This window comes from Plectropomus leopardus, chromosome 9 (assembly GCF_026936395.1).
Source record: "Plectropomus leopardus strain MGB_pleo_1.0 chromosome 9, ASM2693639v1, whole genome shotgun sequence".
In the NCBI taxonomy this organism is placed as follows: Eukaryota; Metazoa; Chordata; class Actinopteri; order Perciformes; family Serranidae; genus Plectropomus; species Plectropomus leopardus.
The window spans coordinates 3,852,434-3,867,158 of record NC_142184.1 but is presented as its reverse complement, the minus strand read 5'-3'; the positions used below and the strand labels follow the sequence as shown (position 1 = coordinate 3,867,158).

At 39.8% G+C, this 14,725-nt stretch overlaps 2 protein-coding genes across 6 annotated transcripts in view; one reads left to right on the top strand and one right to left on the bottom strand.

Moving 5' to 3' along the window:
* The first annotated feature begins 70 nt into the window (after window positions 1-70).
* On the top strand, window positions 71-5,613 carry tcea2 (transcription elongation factor A (SII), 2). 3 transcript variants are annotated; one of them, XM_088081710.1, is made up of 10 exons: window positions 71-204; window positions 1,000-1,062; window positions 1,631-1,736; window positions 1,945-2,038; window positions 2,187-2,347; window positions 2,698-2,755; window positions 3,087-3,240; window positions 3,367-3,513; window positions 3,596-3,667; window positions 5,174-5,612. In XM_088081710.1, exons 1-10 carry the CDS (start codon window positions 136-138, stop codon window positions 5,258-5,260), a joined length of 1,011 nt encoding a protein of 336 aa, XP_087937836.1. In that variant the 5' UTR covers window positions 71-135; the 3' UTR covers window positions 5,261-5,612. The 3 variants fall into 3 exon arrangements, with proteins under 3 accessions (XP_087937836.1, XP_087937838.1, XP_087937839.1); XM_088081713.1 differs by lacking the exon at window positions 71-204 and adding an exon at window positions 416-555 and having other exon boundaries at window positions 5,174-5,613; XM_088081712.1 differs by lacking the exon at window positions 5,174-5,612 and having other exon boundaries at window positions 3,596-3,679.
* A 4,263-nt stretch (window positions 5,614-9,876) lies between these two features.
* Window positions 9,877-14,725, bottom strand: part of rgs19 (regulator of G protein signaling 19) — a 37,782-nt gene continuing 32,933 nt past the window's right edge. For all 3 annotated transcript variants that reach the window (XM_042491625.2, XM_042491626.2, XM_042491627.2), the window contains one exon: window positions 9,877-14,082. In XM_042491625.2, coding sequence (XP_042347559.1) covers window positions 13,894-14,082 — 189 coding nt within the window. In that variant the 3' untranslated portion in view covers window positions 9,877-13,893. The remainder of the gene's footprint in view (window positions 14,083-14,725) is intronic.

Below are 14,725 nucleotides of genomic sequence, written 5' to 3'. Positions count from 1 at the left end.
AGCAGCCGGCAGAGAAGGAGACAGACAGACTGCGTAAAGACAAGGACAGAGAGACACGGGCAGAGTTTTTCCTCCATCCATGGGGGGTTCACACCGCGCGCAGGAGGACAAGTGACGGACAGAAAGCCGCGCAACATGCCGAAGAACCAGGAAGTGGAGCGCATCGCCAAAAAGCTGGATAAAATGGTGCACAAGAAAAACACGGTGAGCGCGACACAGTTGCTGCATCCGCACAAAGCGCGCGATCAGGTGATGAGCTGTGCCTTTAACTGCTGAGAGAGGGAAATTTCTGGAAACCCGCTGCGTTTAAACTCTGCGCGAACATTTCCACTTTTCTGCTCTAATGTCGCGCAGAAAAAATCCCGATGCTGCTGGTTTGGGAGATTTTTGAAGGAAAAAAAAAAGTTTGGCAGTAAATCAGTGCAGCTATTGGTCAAGAAGCTGCCAATTAAATCAGCCGCACCTTGAATTCATTATCTTGTCAGCTCACTGCAGAGTTTGTTAACCCTTTGAAGCCTGGACATCACTTTGTTGTGCTGCTTTCAAACGCTTTAGGTATTTAAACCTTTTCACTTGCAAATTTCTTTTTAATTTTTAATAAATGGGAAAACAGACAGTGAACAACTTGAGGAGAAATGTTCGACAAATTGCTAGAAAAAAAACTATATTTATAATTATAACAATTGCATGTTTAAAAACATGTTACAAAATAATGTAATTTCAAGCACTTTTTTCTTTGTGTTATTTGCCCTGTTTAACTTCCTTTTTTCTTTTTTTAATTTTCAGGTACTTTTTTGTACTTTTTACGAATTTCCTGCTAATTTTTAAGTCACTTCTTTCGTTGCAAAATAAAAATTTTTAAAAAGTTATCTCACTAAAAAGTTCCCTTCATTTGCTGATAACTATTTACCTTTTTCTGCACTGAATATTAAAATATGACCAGCGAGGCGTTCTGGGTGAGACGGTGATGTGAAGGTTCGCCTGTTGTTCTGTGTGCAGGACGGAGCTCTGGACCTGCTGCGGGAACTCAAGAACATCAAGATGTCTCTGGAAACCCTGCAGGTAATAAACTCTGTCCCTCTGCATCAGGGTTTGACCAGTATTCAGGGCCAGTACACATACCGCTTAATAGTACTTAATGCCAGCGATAACTGATATTTGGAACCGATATGCATTTACAAAAACAATGAAAATATTTGTCGAAATGTAGGATTTGGAATATAAGAAAACTCTGACACAGAACTTTGTTTAAATGTCTTTTTGCATATGTGTAAAATTCCCAGAAACATTTTTTAAAATAAAGTTCAATGAAAATTCCAATAAAAAATGAATAAATCAAAATATCTCCCTGAGGTTTTAGAGTAGCAGGTCCTCCCATGCTGACATTTGTTTGCATGTTTTGCAGACAATATGCAAACTTTTTAATTCATTTATCGGCAATCATTAAAATAAAACAGATTTTTTTGTTTTGGTCACAACCTCCACCAAATACATGAAAACAAACTCTAAAGTTCAAGTTTTTGATTTCTTGGGGATGAAAATTTCTTTCAGGTGAAGTTTAAATTTTTAAAGAGGAACTCATGAACCTCATACCAGTTTTTCGTGGTTTTTATTCGTCCCTCCTGCTCAGTCGACCAGAGTCGGGATGTCGGTGAACGCGGTGAGGAAACACAGCTCAGATGAAGAAGTTCAGACTCTGGCCAAAGCTCTCATCAAGTCCTGGAAGAAACTGCTGGGTGAGTCCTCGTCTGAGCTGTTCTTCTGCCTCCATGAGAAACGGACTCATTCGAGTCTCAGCTCACGACCGTCAGGAGAAAGTTCGGCTCCTCACGCGTTAGAACAACTCATTTATCAACATGTTCGTGAATCAGCCGGTGGCGTCATCATACTGTGAGCCACAGATGAGTCTTTTCGGCTCGAGCTCATCGTGTTTTGTGTCTGCAGACGGTTCAGAGGGGAAGTCGGAGGAGAAGAAGAAGGAGGCCTCTCCGGTGAGGTCATCGTCCACCTCCAAGGACTCGGGCAGCAGCGAGAAAAGGTCTGTCGCACGGTGACGGTTTGTGAAAGTTTGTTTTTCTCACGTCACGGCGCTTTTATTGACAGAAGAGGATTTAAAGTGGAATTTTGTCGCATTTGTCTCACTCCAAAACTAACTTTTTCATGTTTTTCCTTCTCTTACTCGGCAGTAAGAAGTCCGGCGACGCCCCCACCACGCCCACCACGCCCACCTCCCTCACCACCGCGACCCTCCCCCCTCGGGTCACTTCCTTCCCCCCTCCCCCCGTCACCACCGACAGCGTGCGGAACAAGTGCCGAGAGCTGCTGGTGGCCGCGCTGCAGACTGATGGTGAGAAAATACTCTTTAAAAAATAAACTGTCTGCTCAAAGTCACTGACTGTGGCGGCTCAAACATACACTGAGAGCGTGAAAACCTTTTAAAAAATCTTAAAATGATTAAATTAATCTAAAAATAAAGCCTTAATTGGTATTAAAATGGCTTAAATATATTTTTCAAAAGTCTTAATAATGCTCAAACACAGGATGTAGAATTTTATTTATTTTTTTTTTAAGTGCACTGTAAAATCTTAAAATTTCTCTTCTTAAACTCGTCATGATGAGAATCGAAGAGGTGGAATCTCACACGATATAAAGCGTTTAATTTGCAGAAAGCTAAACAAACATTTGTGTGTTTTCCAGACGACCACAAAAGCATCGGAGTCGACTGTGAGCACCTCGCGGCACAAATTGAAGAGGATATCCTTTTCTGTCATCAACAGCTTTAACCACACACACACACACACACACACACACGTGAACAAACACACGTGAACAAACACGACAGGATTTCACACCTGAATGAAAGATCTTAATCTGAGTTTGCCGACAGGGCGTGTTTCGCTCCCTTAGATCAACACAGTGTGACTCCGTCTGCGTTCTGGTTCGACATCTTGTTCACCTCATTCACATCAACGTACAAACGACACTCAGATTAAAAGCTTTCCGTCTCCTGATGTTATGAATGTTGGATTCTGTATGTGCCGTCAGCCGTAGTGGGTTTCAGCCCTTGACTGCTCGTCGCGCCCACAGATCTTCCAGGAGTTTAAGTCGACGGATATAAAATATAAAACTCGTCTACGAAGCCGAATCTCCAACCTCAAGGACCAGAAGAATCCTGAACTGCGCCGCAACGTCCTCTGTGGAAACATCTCGGCTCAACGCATCGCCTCCATGACCGCTGAGGTCAGGCATGATGAGAGTTAAGAGGCTGTTTGAGCCAAAGGGCCTGATTTAGAGTTTGACACGTGTGTGTGTGTGTGTGTGTGTGTGTGTGTGTGTGTGTGTGTGTGTGCGCGCGCGCGCGTGCAGGAGATGGCGAGTGCAGAGCTGAAGCAGATGAGAGAGGCTCTGACTAAAGAGTCCATCAGAGAGCATCAGCTGTCGAAGGTCGGAGGAACCGAGACGGACATGTTCATCTGCAACAAGTGTCACGGAAAGAGCTGCTCGTACACACAGGTACACACACACACACACACACACACACACAGAAGCGTGTGTGTAGTTTCGATGTGAATGCATCATGTTTGGTGTGTTACAGGTGCAGATCCGCAGTGCCGATGAGCCCATGACCACCTTCGTGGTGTGTAACAGCTGCGGCCACCGATGGAAGGTAAAAAAATAAATAAATGTTTTTATAAATAAATATTTTTTATATATTTTATATTAAATACAGCGGAGACGGCTTATATGGACTCAAAAGTTTTGGACAGAATAATTCGTATACAATGCTGTTTCAGTAAATCACTGATACTCATCAAGCAGTCCATCTACAGAGTTCATTTGACAACAAACATCAGACATGACAACAAATTTTAAAAAATTAACTACGTAAATATAAATACTTTTTTCTAGACCTACTGTACTCGTGTTACTTTGCCTCGCAGTAGATGGCGATACAACAGTGGATGAAAGTAGCCGAGGCAGGAACAAATTACAACCAGGGAACAAATAATGTGTGATGCAAGACATAAAATGTCAATATAAAATTATACAAAGAAACAGACAGAAAACAACAACAGACGCAATAAAACCACAAATAAAAAAATTTAAAAAAAAATAGGTAAAAGAAATAAAAAGATGCTGTATGTTGTAAGAACTAGACACGTGTCTCAATGAGATTAGCCGTATAAATAACCAAAAAACGAATAAAACAACAGAATCTTTCAAACCTGTAACAAATCAAATGGACCTACAAATATAATAACGTCCCGAAATATATCAAATTAAAAAAGTAAAATAAACTCAATCTATAGAATAAGGGTATACAGGTTGCTGTCTAAACACATCTATTAAATAAAATGTGAACTTTCTTAATCAAAAGTTCAACACTTTTATGTTGAAAGGCACTCTGGGATACACAGGAAATGATTACTGAGGTAGACGTGCACGAGGCTACAAGAGTTAAACAGCTTCATATTTCAACAGGGCTTTAAGGGTTAAAATAATGGCGCTGAATGTCAATAACAGACTTTCACCACGAGATGGCAGCAGAGACCAGACGCTTTATTTCTCCTGCAGTGCAGCTGCTTCGTTCACCTTTTCATGTCCTCTTCTCTCCCACCTGCTTCTCTCCTTTCACAGCTTTTTCTGTTTTATTTTCTTTTTTCCTTCTTCACTTCTTCCCCTCTTTTCTTCTCCCTCCTTCCTCAGATTTCACCCTCCCTCCCCCTCCTCTTGTTTACACCTCCTCCCTTCCCGCTGCCCTTTTCACCCTCCTCCCTCCCCCCGTCTCACTCCTCACCTTTCCTCTCCACATTCATACTCCCCCCTCCTGCTGTCGTTTTCCCCCTCCCTCCCTCCCTCCCGTATTTGGCTCCTGGCTCTGGGTCAAGGTGAAGCCACTAATTTGAGAAGCCGATGGTTTGTGTGTGTTTTTGTTTCAGCGCGCTGAGAATGTAAAACACGGCAGGGCGCTCCGACATTTTCAAACAAAATAATTCAGTTTAGGAAATAAAAATTACGTTTTTTGACCTCTTTGACCTCGGAAATCTTTCAAACGTTTAAAAGTTTGGACAAAATTTTAGGAGATTCTGACAAACATGACGCACATTCTTAAATTGTTGTGTGAGTTTTCATTGATGAATCTTTAATCGCCATGTTTCTGTTTTTCTTTCAGTTCTGTTGTAGAGGACGTGTGTGTGTGTGTGTGTGTGTGTGTGTGTGTGTGTGTGTGCGCGTGTGTGTGTGTGTTATTCTATCATGAAGCAAACTGACTAAAGTAAATTGAATTTTGATTTAAAAAATCTAGTTTTTTGTTTTGTATATTTTTTCACTATATATATATATATATATATAAATATATATAAATATATATATATATATAAAGTAAAAGCTGTAAAATATTTGGAGAAAATTATGCGAGTTTCATGTTGTCTATAAGTTTCTTTTGTTTTGTACGGAGCACTGAAGAGTATTTTTTTTGCTTTGAGACGGATTGAAATCACATTAAGGCCTTGTGGAAACAGCAGATGTGCCTTTCTTTGCCATGTTGTGCAGCCACAGTATTTTGCCTTTAACATTTCTAATAAAGTTGCTCTTGGATCAAAAACACAATAACTGAAGTTTCTTTTCTTTCTGGCTTGTCGGGTTTCATTAGTAAGCAATATATCTTAATTATTTGTCTTAGAGGACATGTCTTGGACATAATTCTTTCACATTCATAGATAATGGATCGTTTGTGGGTTTTTTGTGTGTACTTAAAACAATAAAGTTTATCATCTGGTGTATTAACCCCTTTAAAACCTGAGCAAATAGGTTTGATTTCTTTCAGAAACATGGCAAGAAAGCACTGAGCAACTTAAAAAGAAATGGCCCCAAAAAAGAGCAAAATTAATAAAAACGTTACAAGAAAATTTCCTCAAAAAAAGCAAATAAAAAGCGTTTTAAAAACAGAGACAAGAACATTACCTTAAAGTGTGAAAACAAAAAATTTTTTTTGATGGAACACAATTTGAATATAGAATTTTAAGAACTATATATACAGTTAGTCACCTTTTATTTATTTATTTGCAATTTTCTTTCCAAGTTGCTCATTGTCTTTCTAAACAAATGAAGGTTTCAGAGGTTTAAAGTCTAGTGAAAATCGTCTGAACGCAGCACAACACAACTGAGGTCAATCCAGGGTCTGAAGGGTTAATGACGCGATTCATGAAATCAATATTTGCATCAGAGATTTGGATCTGGTTGCAGATTTTCTTATATTAAAAGAACTGTTTTCTTTGCAGAAATTAATTTTTTTAAATTGCATTGCTGCCACGGCAAAAAAACCCCAAAAACCTGCCATTTAATAGGATAAACTTTGAAGATTTTGAGTTTTGTTTGCGTATATTACGACAGTGACACAAGATCCACATGATTTTAAAATCAGAATTTTAGGGCAGGTTTCATTAACCTTTTATTTACACATTAATATGCCTTTTATATTTATAATCTTATTATAAATATTTATAATATAACTATAAATATAAACTTTATGATGGGAATATTCCTGCAACATCACAGAGTTAAAGTTGAATCAGACACTTTCAACTCTTACTTCGAGTCAAACTCAGAGAAAATATAAATATGATCTCTGTTGATGATAACAGCGCGCTGAGTGTCACCTTTACTGATTCTGAATTCATAAATCACTACAGACTCAAGCGTAAACCAGAGTCTCTGTGTCGGTTTTCAGACTGACGCTGGCGGCGCGAGCATGTTGACAGAGGTAATGAAAAGTGGTGAGAAAGCCGAGCAGAGAAAGCTCCTGTTGTGTTTGTTGTGGAAACACCGCTGAGCTCTTTCCATACATGAGCAAGCGAGAGAGAGATGGAGGAGAGAGCGATGGAGGGAGAGAGCGATGGAGGAGAGAGCGATGGAGGAGAGAGCGATGGAGGAGAGAGCGATGGAGGAGAGAGCGATGGAGGAGAGAGCGATGGAGGAGAGAGACTGCAGTGGTGTTTCAGACAGAACGCAGAGCAGCTGGATCTGACAGTGAAGTGGTTACTTAGTGAACTACCAAACAGGTTACAAACTGACCGTGCAGTTCTCTCTGAGTCTGATTTTGACCAGATCTGGTTTGCAGCATGGTCGGAGTGAGAAATCATCCCTGAAAGACGAAGTCAAGGAAAATAAAAGCTGATAATTTGACCATAAATTAAAGAAAAATTCTGTTTTACAAACATTTAACTAGCTGCCATCATTCCCAGCTGACAGCGGACGTCTAAACGATGTCAGAAAAGTCTCTTTTGTTTGACGGACGATCAACTTTGGTTTGAATAAAAATCGGGTTGACCAAATGTTAAATGTGTAACAGAATATGTTCGAATTTCATGTTGTGTGGAGATAAAAAGCCTCCAGAAACTCGAATCACAAAAAACTTTCTTAATATGTAGTTTGAGGTCTAACCCTAACCCTAACCCTAACCCTAACCCTAACCCATGCAAAATAAAAACCCTAATCCTAACCCTACAAAATGATCAGAAGTTAGCTTCAGGCCAAATTTTTGACAACTGGTAAATGCGGAGCGCTGGATGGATCTGTTCGGTTATCCAGAGCACCGCACTCTGGGAGCGGCGTCAGAGCGACTCTGGGAACTCTGTAATGCTACACTTTGCTGCCTTTGTGATGAGGTAGAGTGCTGCAGACAGCTGAAGCCAGTGAGCGTTTGGAGGTGTTTTTGCAGTCGAGTGTGGAGCAAGATATTTTGTAAAACAAAGGTCGAGGGCGCAGATTTATTTATTAAAACTGAGGGTTCAAACATCCTTTCTTAGAAAAATTTGTATCTGTTGAAAGGGCCTTAAATGTTTAAGTTCAGGAAACTTTGAAGCAGTAAAGAGCTAAAACAGAGCCATCTGCATGTTGACAAGAAACCGCAGTTTTGAAAGAGTGATGTGCAGAAGAAGTGATTATCAGGGTTCATCAACTGAAAACTAAAAAGTGGAGTGCATGGAAAAAAACCTGGACCGATAAGGAACTGTCAGTGAGTGTGGGAGTCTGTGTTTGTTTGAGGATATGGAGGCGTGAGGCAGCGTGTGTCAACATATACTTCATATATATGTCGGCATGTATGTGTCTGTGTCACACAAAGAATTTCTGCCAAACACAAACATATCGAGTTACAGTGAACTGTGGAAAAAGACCAGACACACACACACACACACACACACACACACACACACACACACACACACACACACACACACACACACACACACACACACACACACACACACACACACACACACACACACACACACACACACACACACACACACACACACACACACACACACAAATCAAGTGTTTCACAGGTTGTGGGTGTGTGTGTTGGTTTCCTTTAGGAACTGAGTGTTGGGACCATCAACACAAACAGCTCTGTTTGTCTCTGCTCAGTTCATGTTCACTTGCAGTTCAGGAAGAAAACTAAAGATCTGTTTTAAAAGCTCTCAGCGGTTCTAAATGTGCAAAATAATTAATAAAAATAATAAATAAGTGTTTGAGCAGCAGCAGCAGCAGCGTCAAATAAGCAGAACAAAGCAGGACAGGCTGTTTATGTAGACTCACACACTCATCACAGGTGATTGTGATCTGCATGATTGGGAGTCAATCTGGAGCTGGATCAATCATGATCCCACATGTAGAACAGAGCATGAAAAGAAACTAGAAACATTATATTATACCGGCATTTTTTAAAAACATTTTATCTCTGTTTTTAAATGATATATGCCTTTAAAACATTTATCTTGTGTTTCTGTTTTCTTTCCGCTGAGGCACACTCTGTCCACCACATGGGAGCGTCAGTGTCGTTCAGCTCAGCGCTGATTAGTCCAGCTTGAGACTGACTCTCAATCATGCAGATCACAACCACCTGAGTGAGAACTGTGTTTGTGTCGGTATACAGGGATCCTAAAGCTGAACCCTTTTAAACCTGATTTCTGCCAAAAAAAAAAAAAAAGAGAAGAAGGCAAATAGCAACAAAAAAATGACCCAGAAGTTAGAAAGGAATTATTTAGAAGAAAAATACCTGAAAATTAATAGAAAAAAATAAACAAAAAAACTAACATCTAAATTATGATAATTACAAATTTAGTTTTTCTGTTTTTTTCTCTTGAAATTTTTCCCTAGTTTTTTTTAAGTAATTTTCTAAATGTACATTTTTTGCAGTTTGTGAGAAATCACATCAATTTGCTTAAATTCAAACTTTTAAATACTTAGAAATTGAAAACTTTTCCTTTCATTTCACTGCAGTTAGCATGCAGACAAATCACCAAAATGCAATTAAAAAGATAAGCTTCCAAATACGTAAAAACCATCAGTCTTGTGAAGCAAGTACCTCACAATAGTGAGGGAAGTACGTTAAAGACGGACGTCACGCCACATTAAAGCAGCACTGACTTAGTTTCACAAAGGACAAGAAAAGCCAACACATTCTCATCGCCACAAGTCATTACATATTGCTGCTTTGCAGCGGACTTCCACGTCTACATATTACGCTCAGCACACGCTGAAGTCCGTGACAAAGTATCTGACGACCTGGGAATTAGAACGGGCTCATCTACCGAAAAAATATTGTCTCAAGACTGTTTATGTTATTCATTTTTGTCATAGAAGCAGAAATCTTTTGGCTGATAAATATCAGATTTTTTTTAAGCTCTCTAATATCGATATTCACCTCAAAAATCCAGTATTAGTTTGGTTATAAAAGTAAGACACAAGTTGTAAAACAACATAATTATTCTGTCTTTAACTTTTTGTTGAGCTGGGAAAACTGCATTTTTATGATAACTCAAAATAAAACCTACTTATACACAAACACTGAACAAATGAAGCAACTTCTCGTTGGATGTTCAAGGGTTTCCGTTTATATATGTACAATTAAAATCACAGTTTTAACAAAATATAAAATAAATAACATTAACAATACTAAGATAAATGCATTCTGAGCGACCAGTCTGGTAAAGACCGAGGCATCTCTTTTTTTAAAATCTGTTGTTTCTGCCTCCGCAGACAACTACAAACATTTGTTTTCCTCAAACTACATTTCCCATGAAGCACTGGGTGTAAGCATCTCATCTCACATAACATCTTTTTTTTCTATATAGAATTTTTATTAGTTATTTTTCATTAATATATCTATATATATTTTTTTTGCACCTGGGATTTCCTCCCACCCCCCTTCCTGAATCGACCAACCACAGTTCAGCCCAGCAGCCCCCTGCAGCCAATCAGGAGCAGGCTTCCGAGTGGGCGACAGACAGTGGTGAGGTCAAAGGTGAGAGGTCACAGAGGCAGAGGTCAGCAGCAGCAGTGCCCAGGTAGGCCACCCTGGTGTGTGTGTGTGTGTGTGTGTGTGTGTGTGTGTGTGTGTACAGTATGTGTATATATTTGCATTACTATACTTTTAAGGACAACTTTGACATCTAGATTTCAAATTTGAGGATCTGAAGAGAAAAAAGAATACTTTATCTTCTTTTGTCCTTCTTGACCATTAAAACTTAACTTTAAACTGCAGGATGAAGGAAAAGCAGCAAATACTGATAACGTTTTACCCAGCGGCAGCCTAAATTCATGTGTCGGGCAAAATCAGATCATGAGGGAATCTTAACAACACTGTCCGTCAAAATATCGAGCGACGAGAAAGTCAAACGCAAACACTAGGCGGCTGTGTTATGATGAGCGTCAACTTTCAGAGTCTTCGCTTTGTGCAAAATACGTGATGTCTTTTTTGGCTCACACAACCGTCGAGCCAGTCACGACGGCATAAACCTAGCTTAGTAAAGAGAAGTGCCACTGAGGCATTCTCCAACCAGGTCGCCTGCAACTGATGTGGAGCTTTCTGCTGAAAAACTATTTTCAAATTTTGATGATAAAAAAGGCAACAAAAGGGTTGACACACACATCGATGCTACGTCACCACAGCTCAGCTCTGCACGCTGTAGTCCGGAGTTTACCCCTGGCTGTTGGTCAGCCCCACGTCAGATTTCGGCGCTCTGGTTGGTTGCAGAGCTATTCAACTGCATCCAAGATCTTCGTCTGTTAGTAACATCTCTTGGAAATCAAACTCAAGTAATGCGTAATTACAAATTGGTTTGGCGATGCCACGGTAATAAAATTCTGATATGGTAGCTTTTGTAGATTTGTGGGAACTACAAATACATCTAGCTGAGGGCTGACGGTTTGGACGGGGAAGTAAGAAAGCTCCCCTGAAGTATAGTAACACAAATTTTGTAAATGTATGCTTGTTTGTGTGTGTTTTTCCAAACTCCAGTGTTTTATTGCACCTGTGTGTGGTGTGTGTGTGGTGTGTGTGTGGTGTGTGTGGTGTGTGTGTGGTGTTGTGTCGGGTGGGGATCAGTACAGTCTCAGAGGAAATCTCCTCTTCTTGCAAAAAAAAAAAATCCAGGAAGGAGAAGAGAGTGGGATAAACCAAACAAAACAAAAAACCAAAAATCAATATAATTAAAATGTTCCATATAGTTTTCTCTTAAAAAATAGACGTCTCGTCTGTTTGTAAATCAGTAGTCGGAAGGAAGTGACATCCATCCATTCGTCCGTTTGTTTATCACAGGAGTGAAATGATTGATCCAGCAAACAAGAGTGGATAAATAAACAACAAAATAAGAACTTTTTTTGCCATTGGCGGGGGATGGAGAGAGCACCCTGTGTTTTCCAGTTGAAAGAGAGAAAAGAAAGAGAGAAAGAGAAGGAGGGAGACAGCATCCATCTATTTCTTTTGCCTTTCTGTCATTCTCAAAGTAGAGAACCGCAGGATGTAAAACAAGGTGATGAGGTGGGCGGCGACATCCACCTTTAATTGGCTCTTAAAGGTGATTGGACGGTCACGAGGAGCAAATTGGTCAAAGTCCTCTAAGACTCCATGGCACCGGTGAATATGTCTCCCCTTGAAATGCATTAAAATCTCCCAGGTAATCATGTGCATCACACATATCCCAAAGAAATACTTCAGCAGCCAGATCGCTTTCTTCTCTGTTTAGGAGTGTTCGAGGTGAAAAACGGAAAAACGTGAGGTAATGAGGGAGGAGAGGAGGTCTGAAGGTAGAAAAAGATTTAGGATTTACAAGACAGGATGGAGGCTTAAACTCAAACTGACACCAGCAGATTTCTTAAATACAGCCTGACTGATTCATCATCTCTAACTGTACGCCCTGCTTCATATAGATTTTGGTCATAATGTGTTAACCAACATATAGTAGTAGGACCTACATTTCAACGTAAAGGCCAAATCTAGAGCCTTTGTTTGGTTTGTCCTTTCTGGGCTACTGTAGACACATAGTGGAGGAATATGGCCGACTCCTCGAATGAGGACCCATAGAGTGGTGAAGAAATGAGTCCTAAAACGAGGAAGTCCGTCAGCATTTTTGCACTTCTGGTTCCCTCGTCTCAAAGTCTCTGGGTTTTTTAAATGGGTTTTCTAACTATATTTAGACGCTTTGTTTTGCAACAGAAAATACGTCCGTAGAAACCCGATTTTTGAACTTTAAAGGTTTTACTCGTCTTAAAAAAGGCGGTTGCTAACAAGTGGCTAAATCGGACTACAGTATTTGTTTGACACAAGACGTTATCACACCGAAAAAGAAATTCATTCAACCAACTCGCCGCCTTTACAGCTTTACAGCAACAATCGCTCAAACATGTAGATTTATCGGTTAATAATATTTTTCAATCGTGTTTTAACGTGTTTTCACAGTGTTTGTAGTTGTGACGTTTAGGTCGTGCGACCACAATGTAGTTCGTTTATAGCCTAACGACAACTTTTTGTTTCCGGCGATTTCATTTATGCTTCAAAACACACAAAGTGAAGTTCATCTGTGAAGATTATCGTGTTGAACAAAACCTGTAAGTATCATAAACTGGTGTTCGTCACAGAGCTTATTTCTGGCAATAATCGAAATTCCCATTCAAAAATCCCATCAGGTTTTTAACGAGGGAACCGGTGCGATGCTAACTTCAGGGTTGGCCGACAAAGATACGTCATCCCTTCGCTACTCTATTCCCTATGTAGCTAACAAAAACACAAGGTTCCCCCGTTTCAAGAGATTATACACCCATGAAAACATAGTTAAGTATATCATTTTCCATATATATATATATATATATATATATATATATATAATCATATACCATTTTTGCCAATAGATTTTCCTAAATCCTACCCACTACTCCTTCAAGATTTGTTGTTGAACTGTTTAAAAATGTTCAAGTTATTACATGTTAAAAAACACAATATTGGCCCATGTATAAATGTATAAAAAATAAGAAATTGTTGATTAAAATGGTTGAATTTAATCTTATGTCCAATGATGGTTTTTCAGAGGCTTTACCATTCTTAAAATATCAAATTATGGACTTTTTTAGTATTTATAGGTATAAAATGGTTAGGGTTAACACTTAGAGATATTGTTGTTTATGCAATTATTACCAGGCAACTATTTTTAATCAATTACGTTATTTTATGTTGTAAACTGCCTGAATTTTTGGAGTGAAAAAGAATGGAACGGAGGAGACTAAATAAAGAAAAAAGGGTGAAAGGAAGATTTAATGAAAACAAAGAGACAAAAAGAGGAATGCAGAAGTCATAAGTCAACTGGAGGGGGGAGACAAGAGGAGGACAGAGAGGAGAGGAGGGGCGTCTTGGCAACAGGACAAAAAATTGATGATATGAAGTAGAAAAATAAAGAAGATATGAGAAGAAGGTCTTGGCAGTAATCGGAGCGATTTGGGATTCGGAGAAGTGAACTAAGGAGGAGTTTTGTACCGGGAGGAGGGTGCTGGAGGAGTGATGAAATGATCTGGCATCGATCCCGTGAGTGCGGGATCAGAGGAGGAGATTTGGGACTAGGATTCGGAGGAGGTACGCGAGCCGCCGTGTAAGAGCGACTTGTAGATGCTGGAGGAGAGGAATCGTGGGTAGGAGTCCCTGTGCATCAGCGTGTAGATCTGTAGCTGGGCGTCTTCGAACGCGTGAGGCGTTGGGTCCTGCATCTTCCTGTTGATCACCTCTCGAACCCGGGCGTCCAGACTCACCTGCAGGGAAATTCAGTTTAGTTTACTGAAGAAAGAAGACAACAAAAGCCGAATCTTGGTTTTATGGCTTACCAGACGCTCATCTTTCTATTAACGTCATACTGGAGAGGCTGCAATGAGGATATATTGTATGCAGTGCACATCAGGCACCACTAGAGGTCAGTCTCTACTGGTGGAAGTAGGAACTGAGCTGAGAAACAACTCTGAGTATTGGGGACAATGTTACAGGACTGTAAACAGCCGGCCAGCAACAGCAAAGAGAGAGGGATAAACAGCATGTTTTCACATCTAACTCGATTATTCAGGTTTTATATAGACAAAGTAGATGATTGTTTGAACTAGAAATGTCAATGTTGGTTAATTTTGCTGTCAAAGAACACACACCCATTAACTGGTAATGTCCAAGTTATTTTTTAAGAAAAATAAAAAGATGTAAAACACAAGAGGCCTTTTTTTATTTTTAGTCTGGCACTGCATTCCCACATTGAGCTTTTGAGCTTTATTTCGAAACACTATATCTAGAGGTGGTGAGTCACATCTTTTGGTCTCAGGGTTTCCCACACATTCATTTATTTGTGGTAAGCTGCCACAACTAAAAAGTTTTGTTAGCCGGTGGGCACGTGAATAACACAATCCCACGGTG

What these genes read in the sequence shown, in the direction of transcription:
- tcea2 (XM_088081710.1), top strand. Translation starts at nt 136, where the DNA reads ATGCCGAAGAACCAGGAAGTGGAGCGCATCGCCAAAAAGCTGGATAAA. An exon ending in TGTCTCTGGAAACCCTGCAG is followed by an intron (nt 1,063 to 1,630) that starts GTAATAAACTCT and finishes CCTCCTGCTCAG; the next exon opens with TCGACCAGAGTCGGGATGTC. An exon ending in GGCCGCGCTGCAGACTGATG is followed by an intron (nt 2,348 to 2,697) that starts GTGAGAAAATAC and finishes TGTGTTTTCCAG; the next exon opens with ACGACCACAAAAGCATCGGA.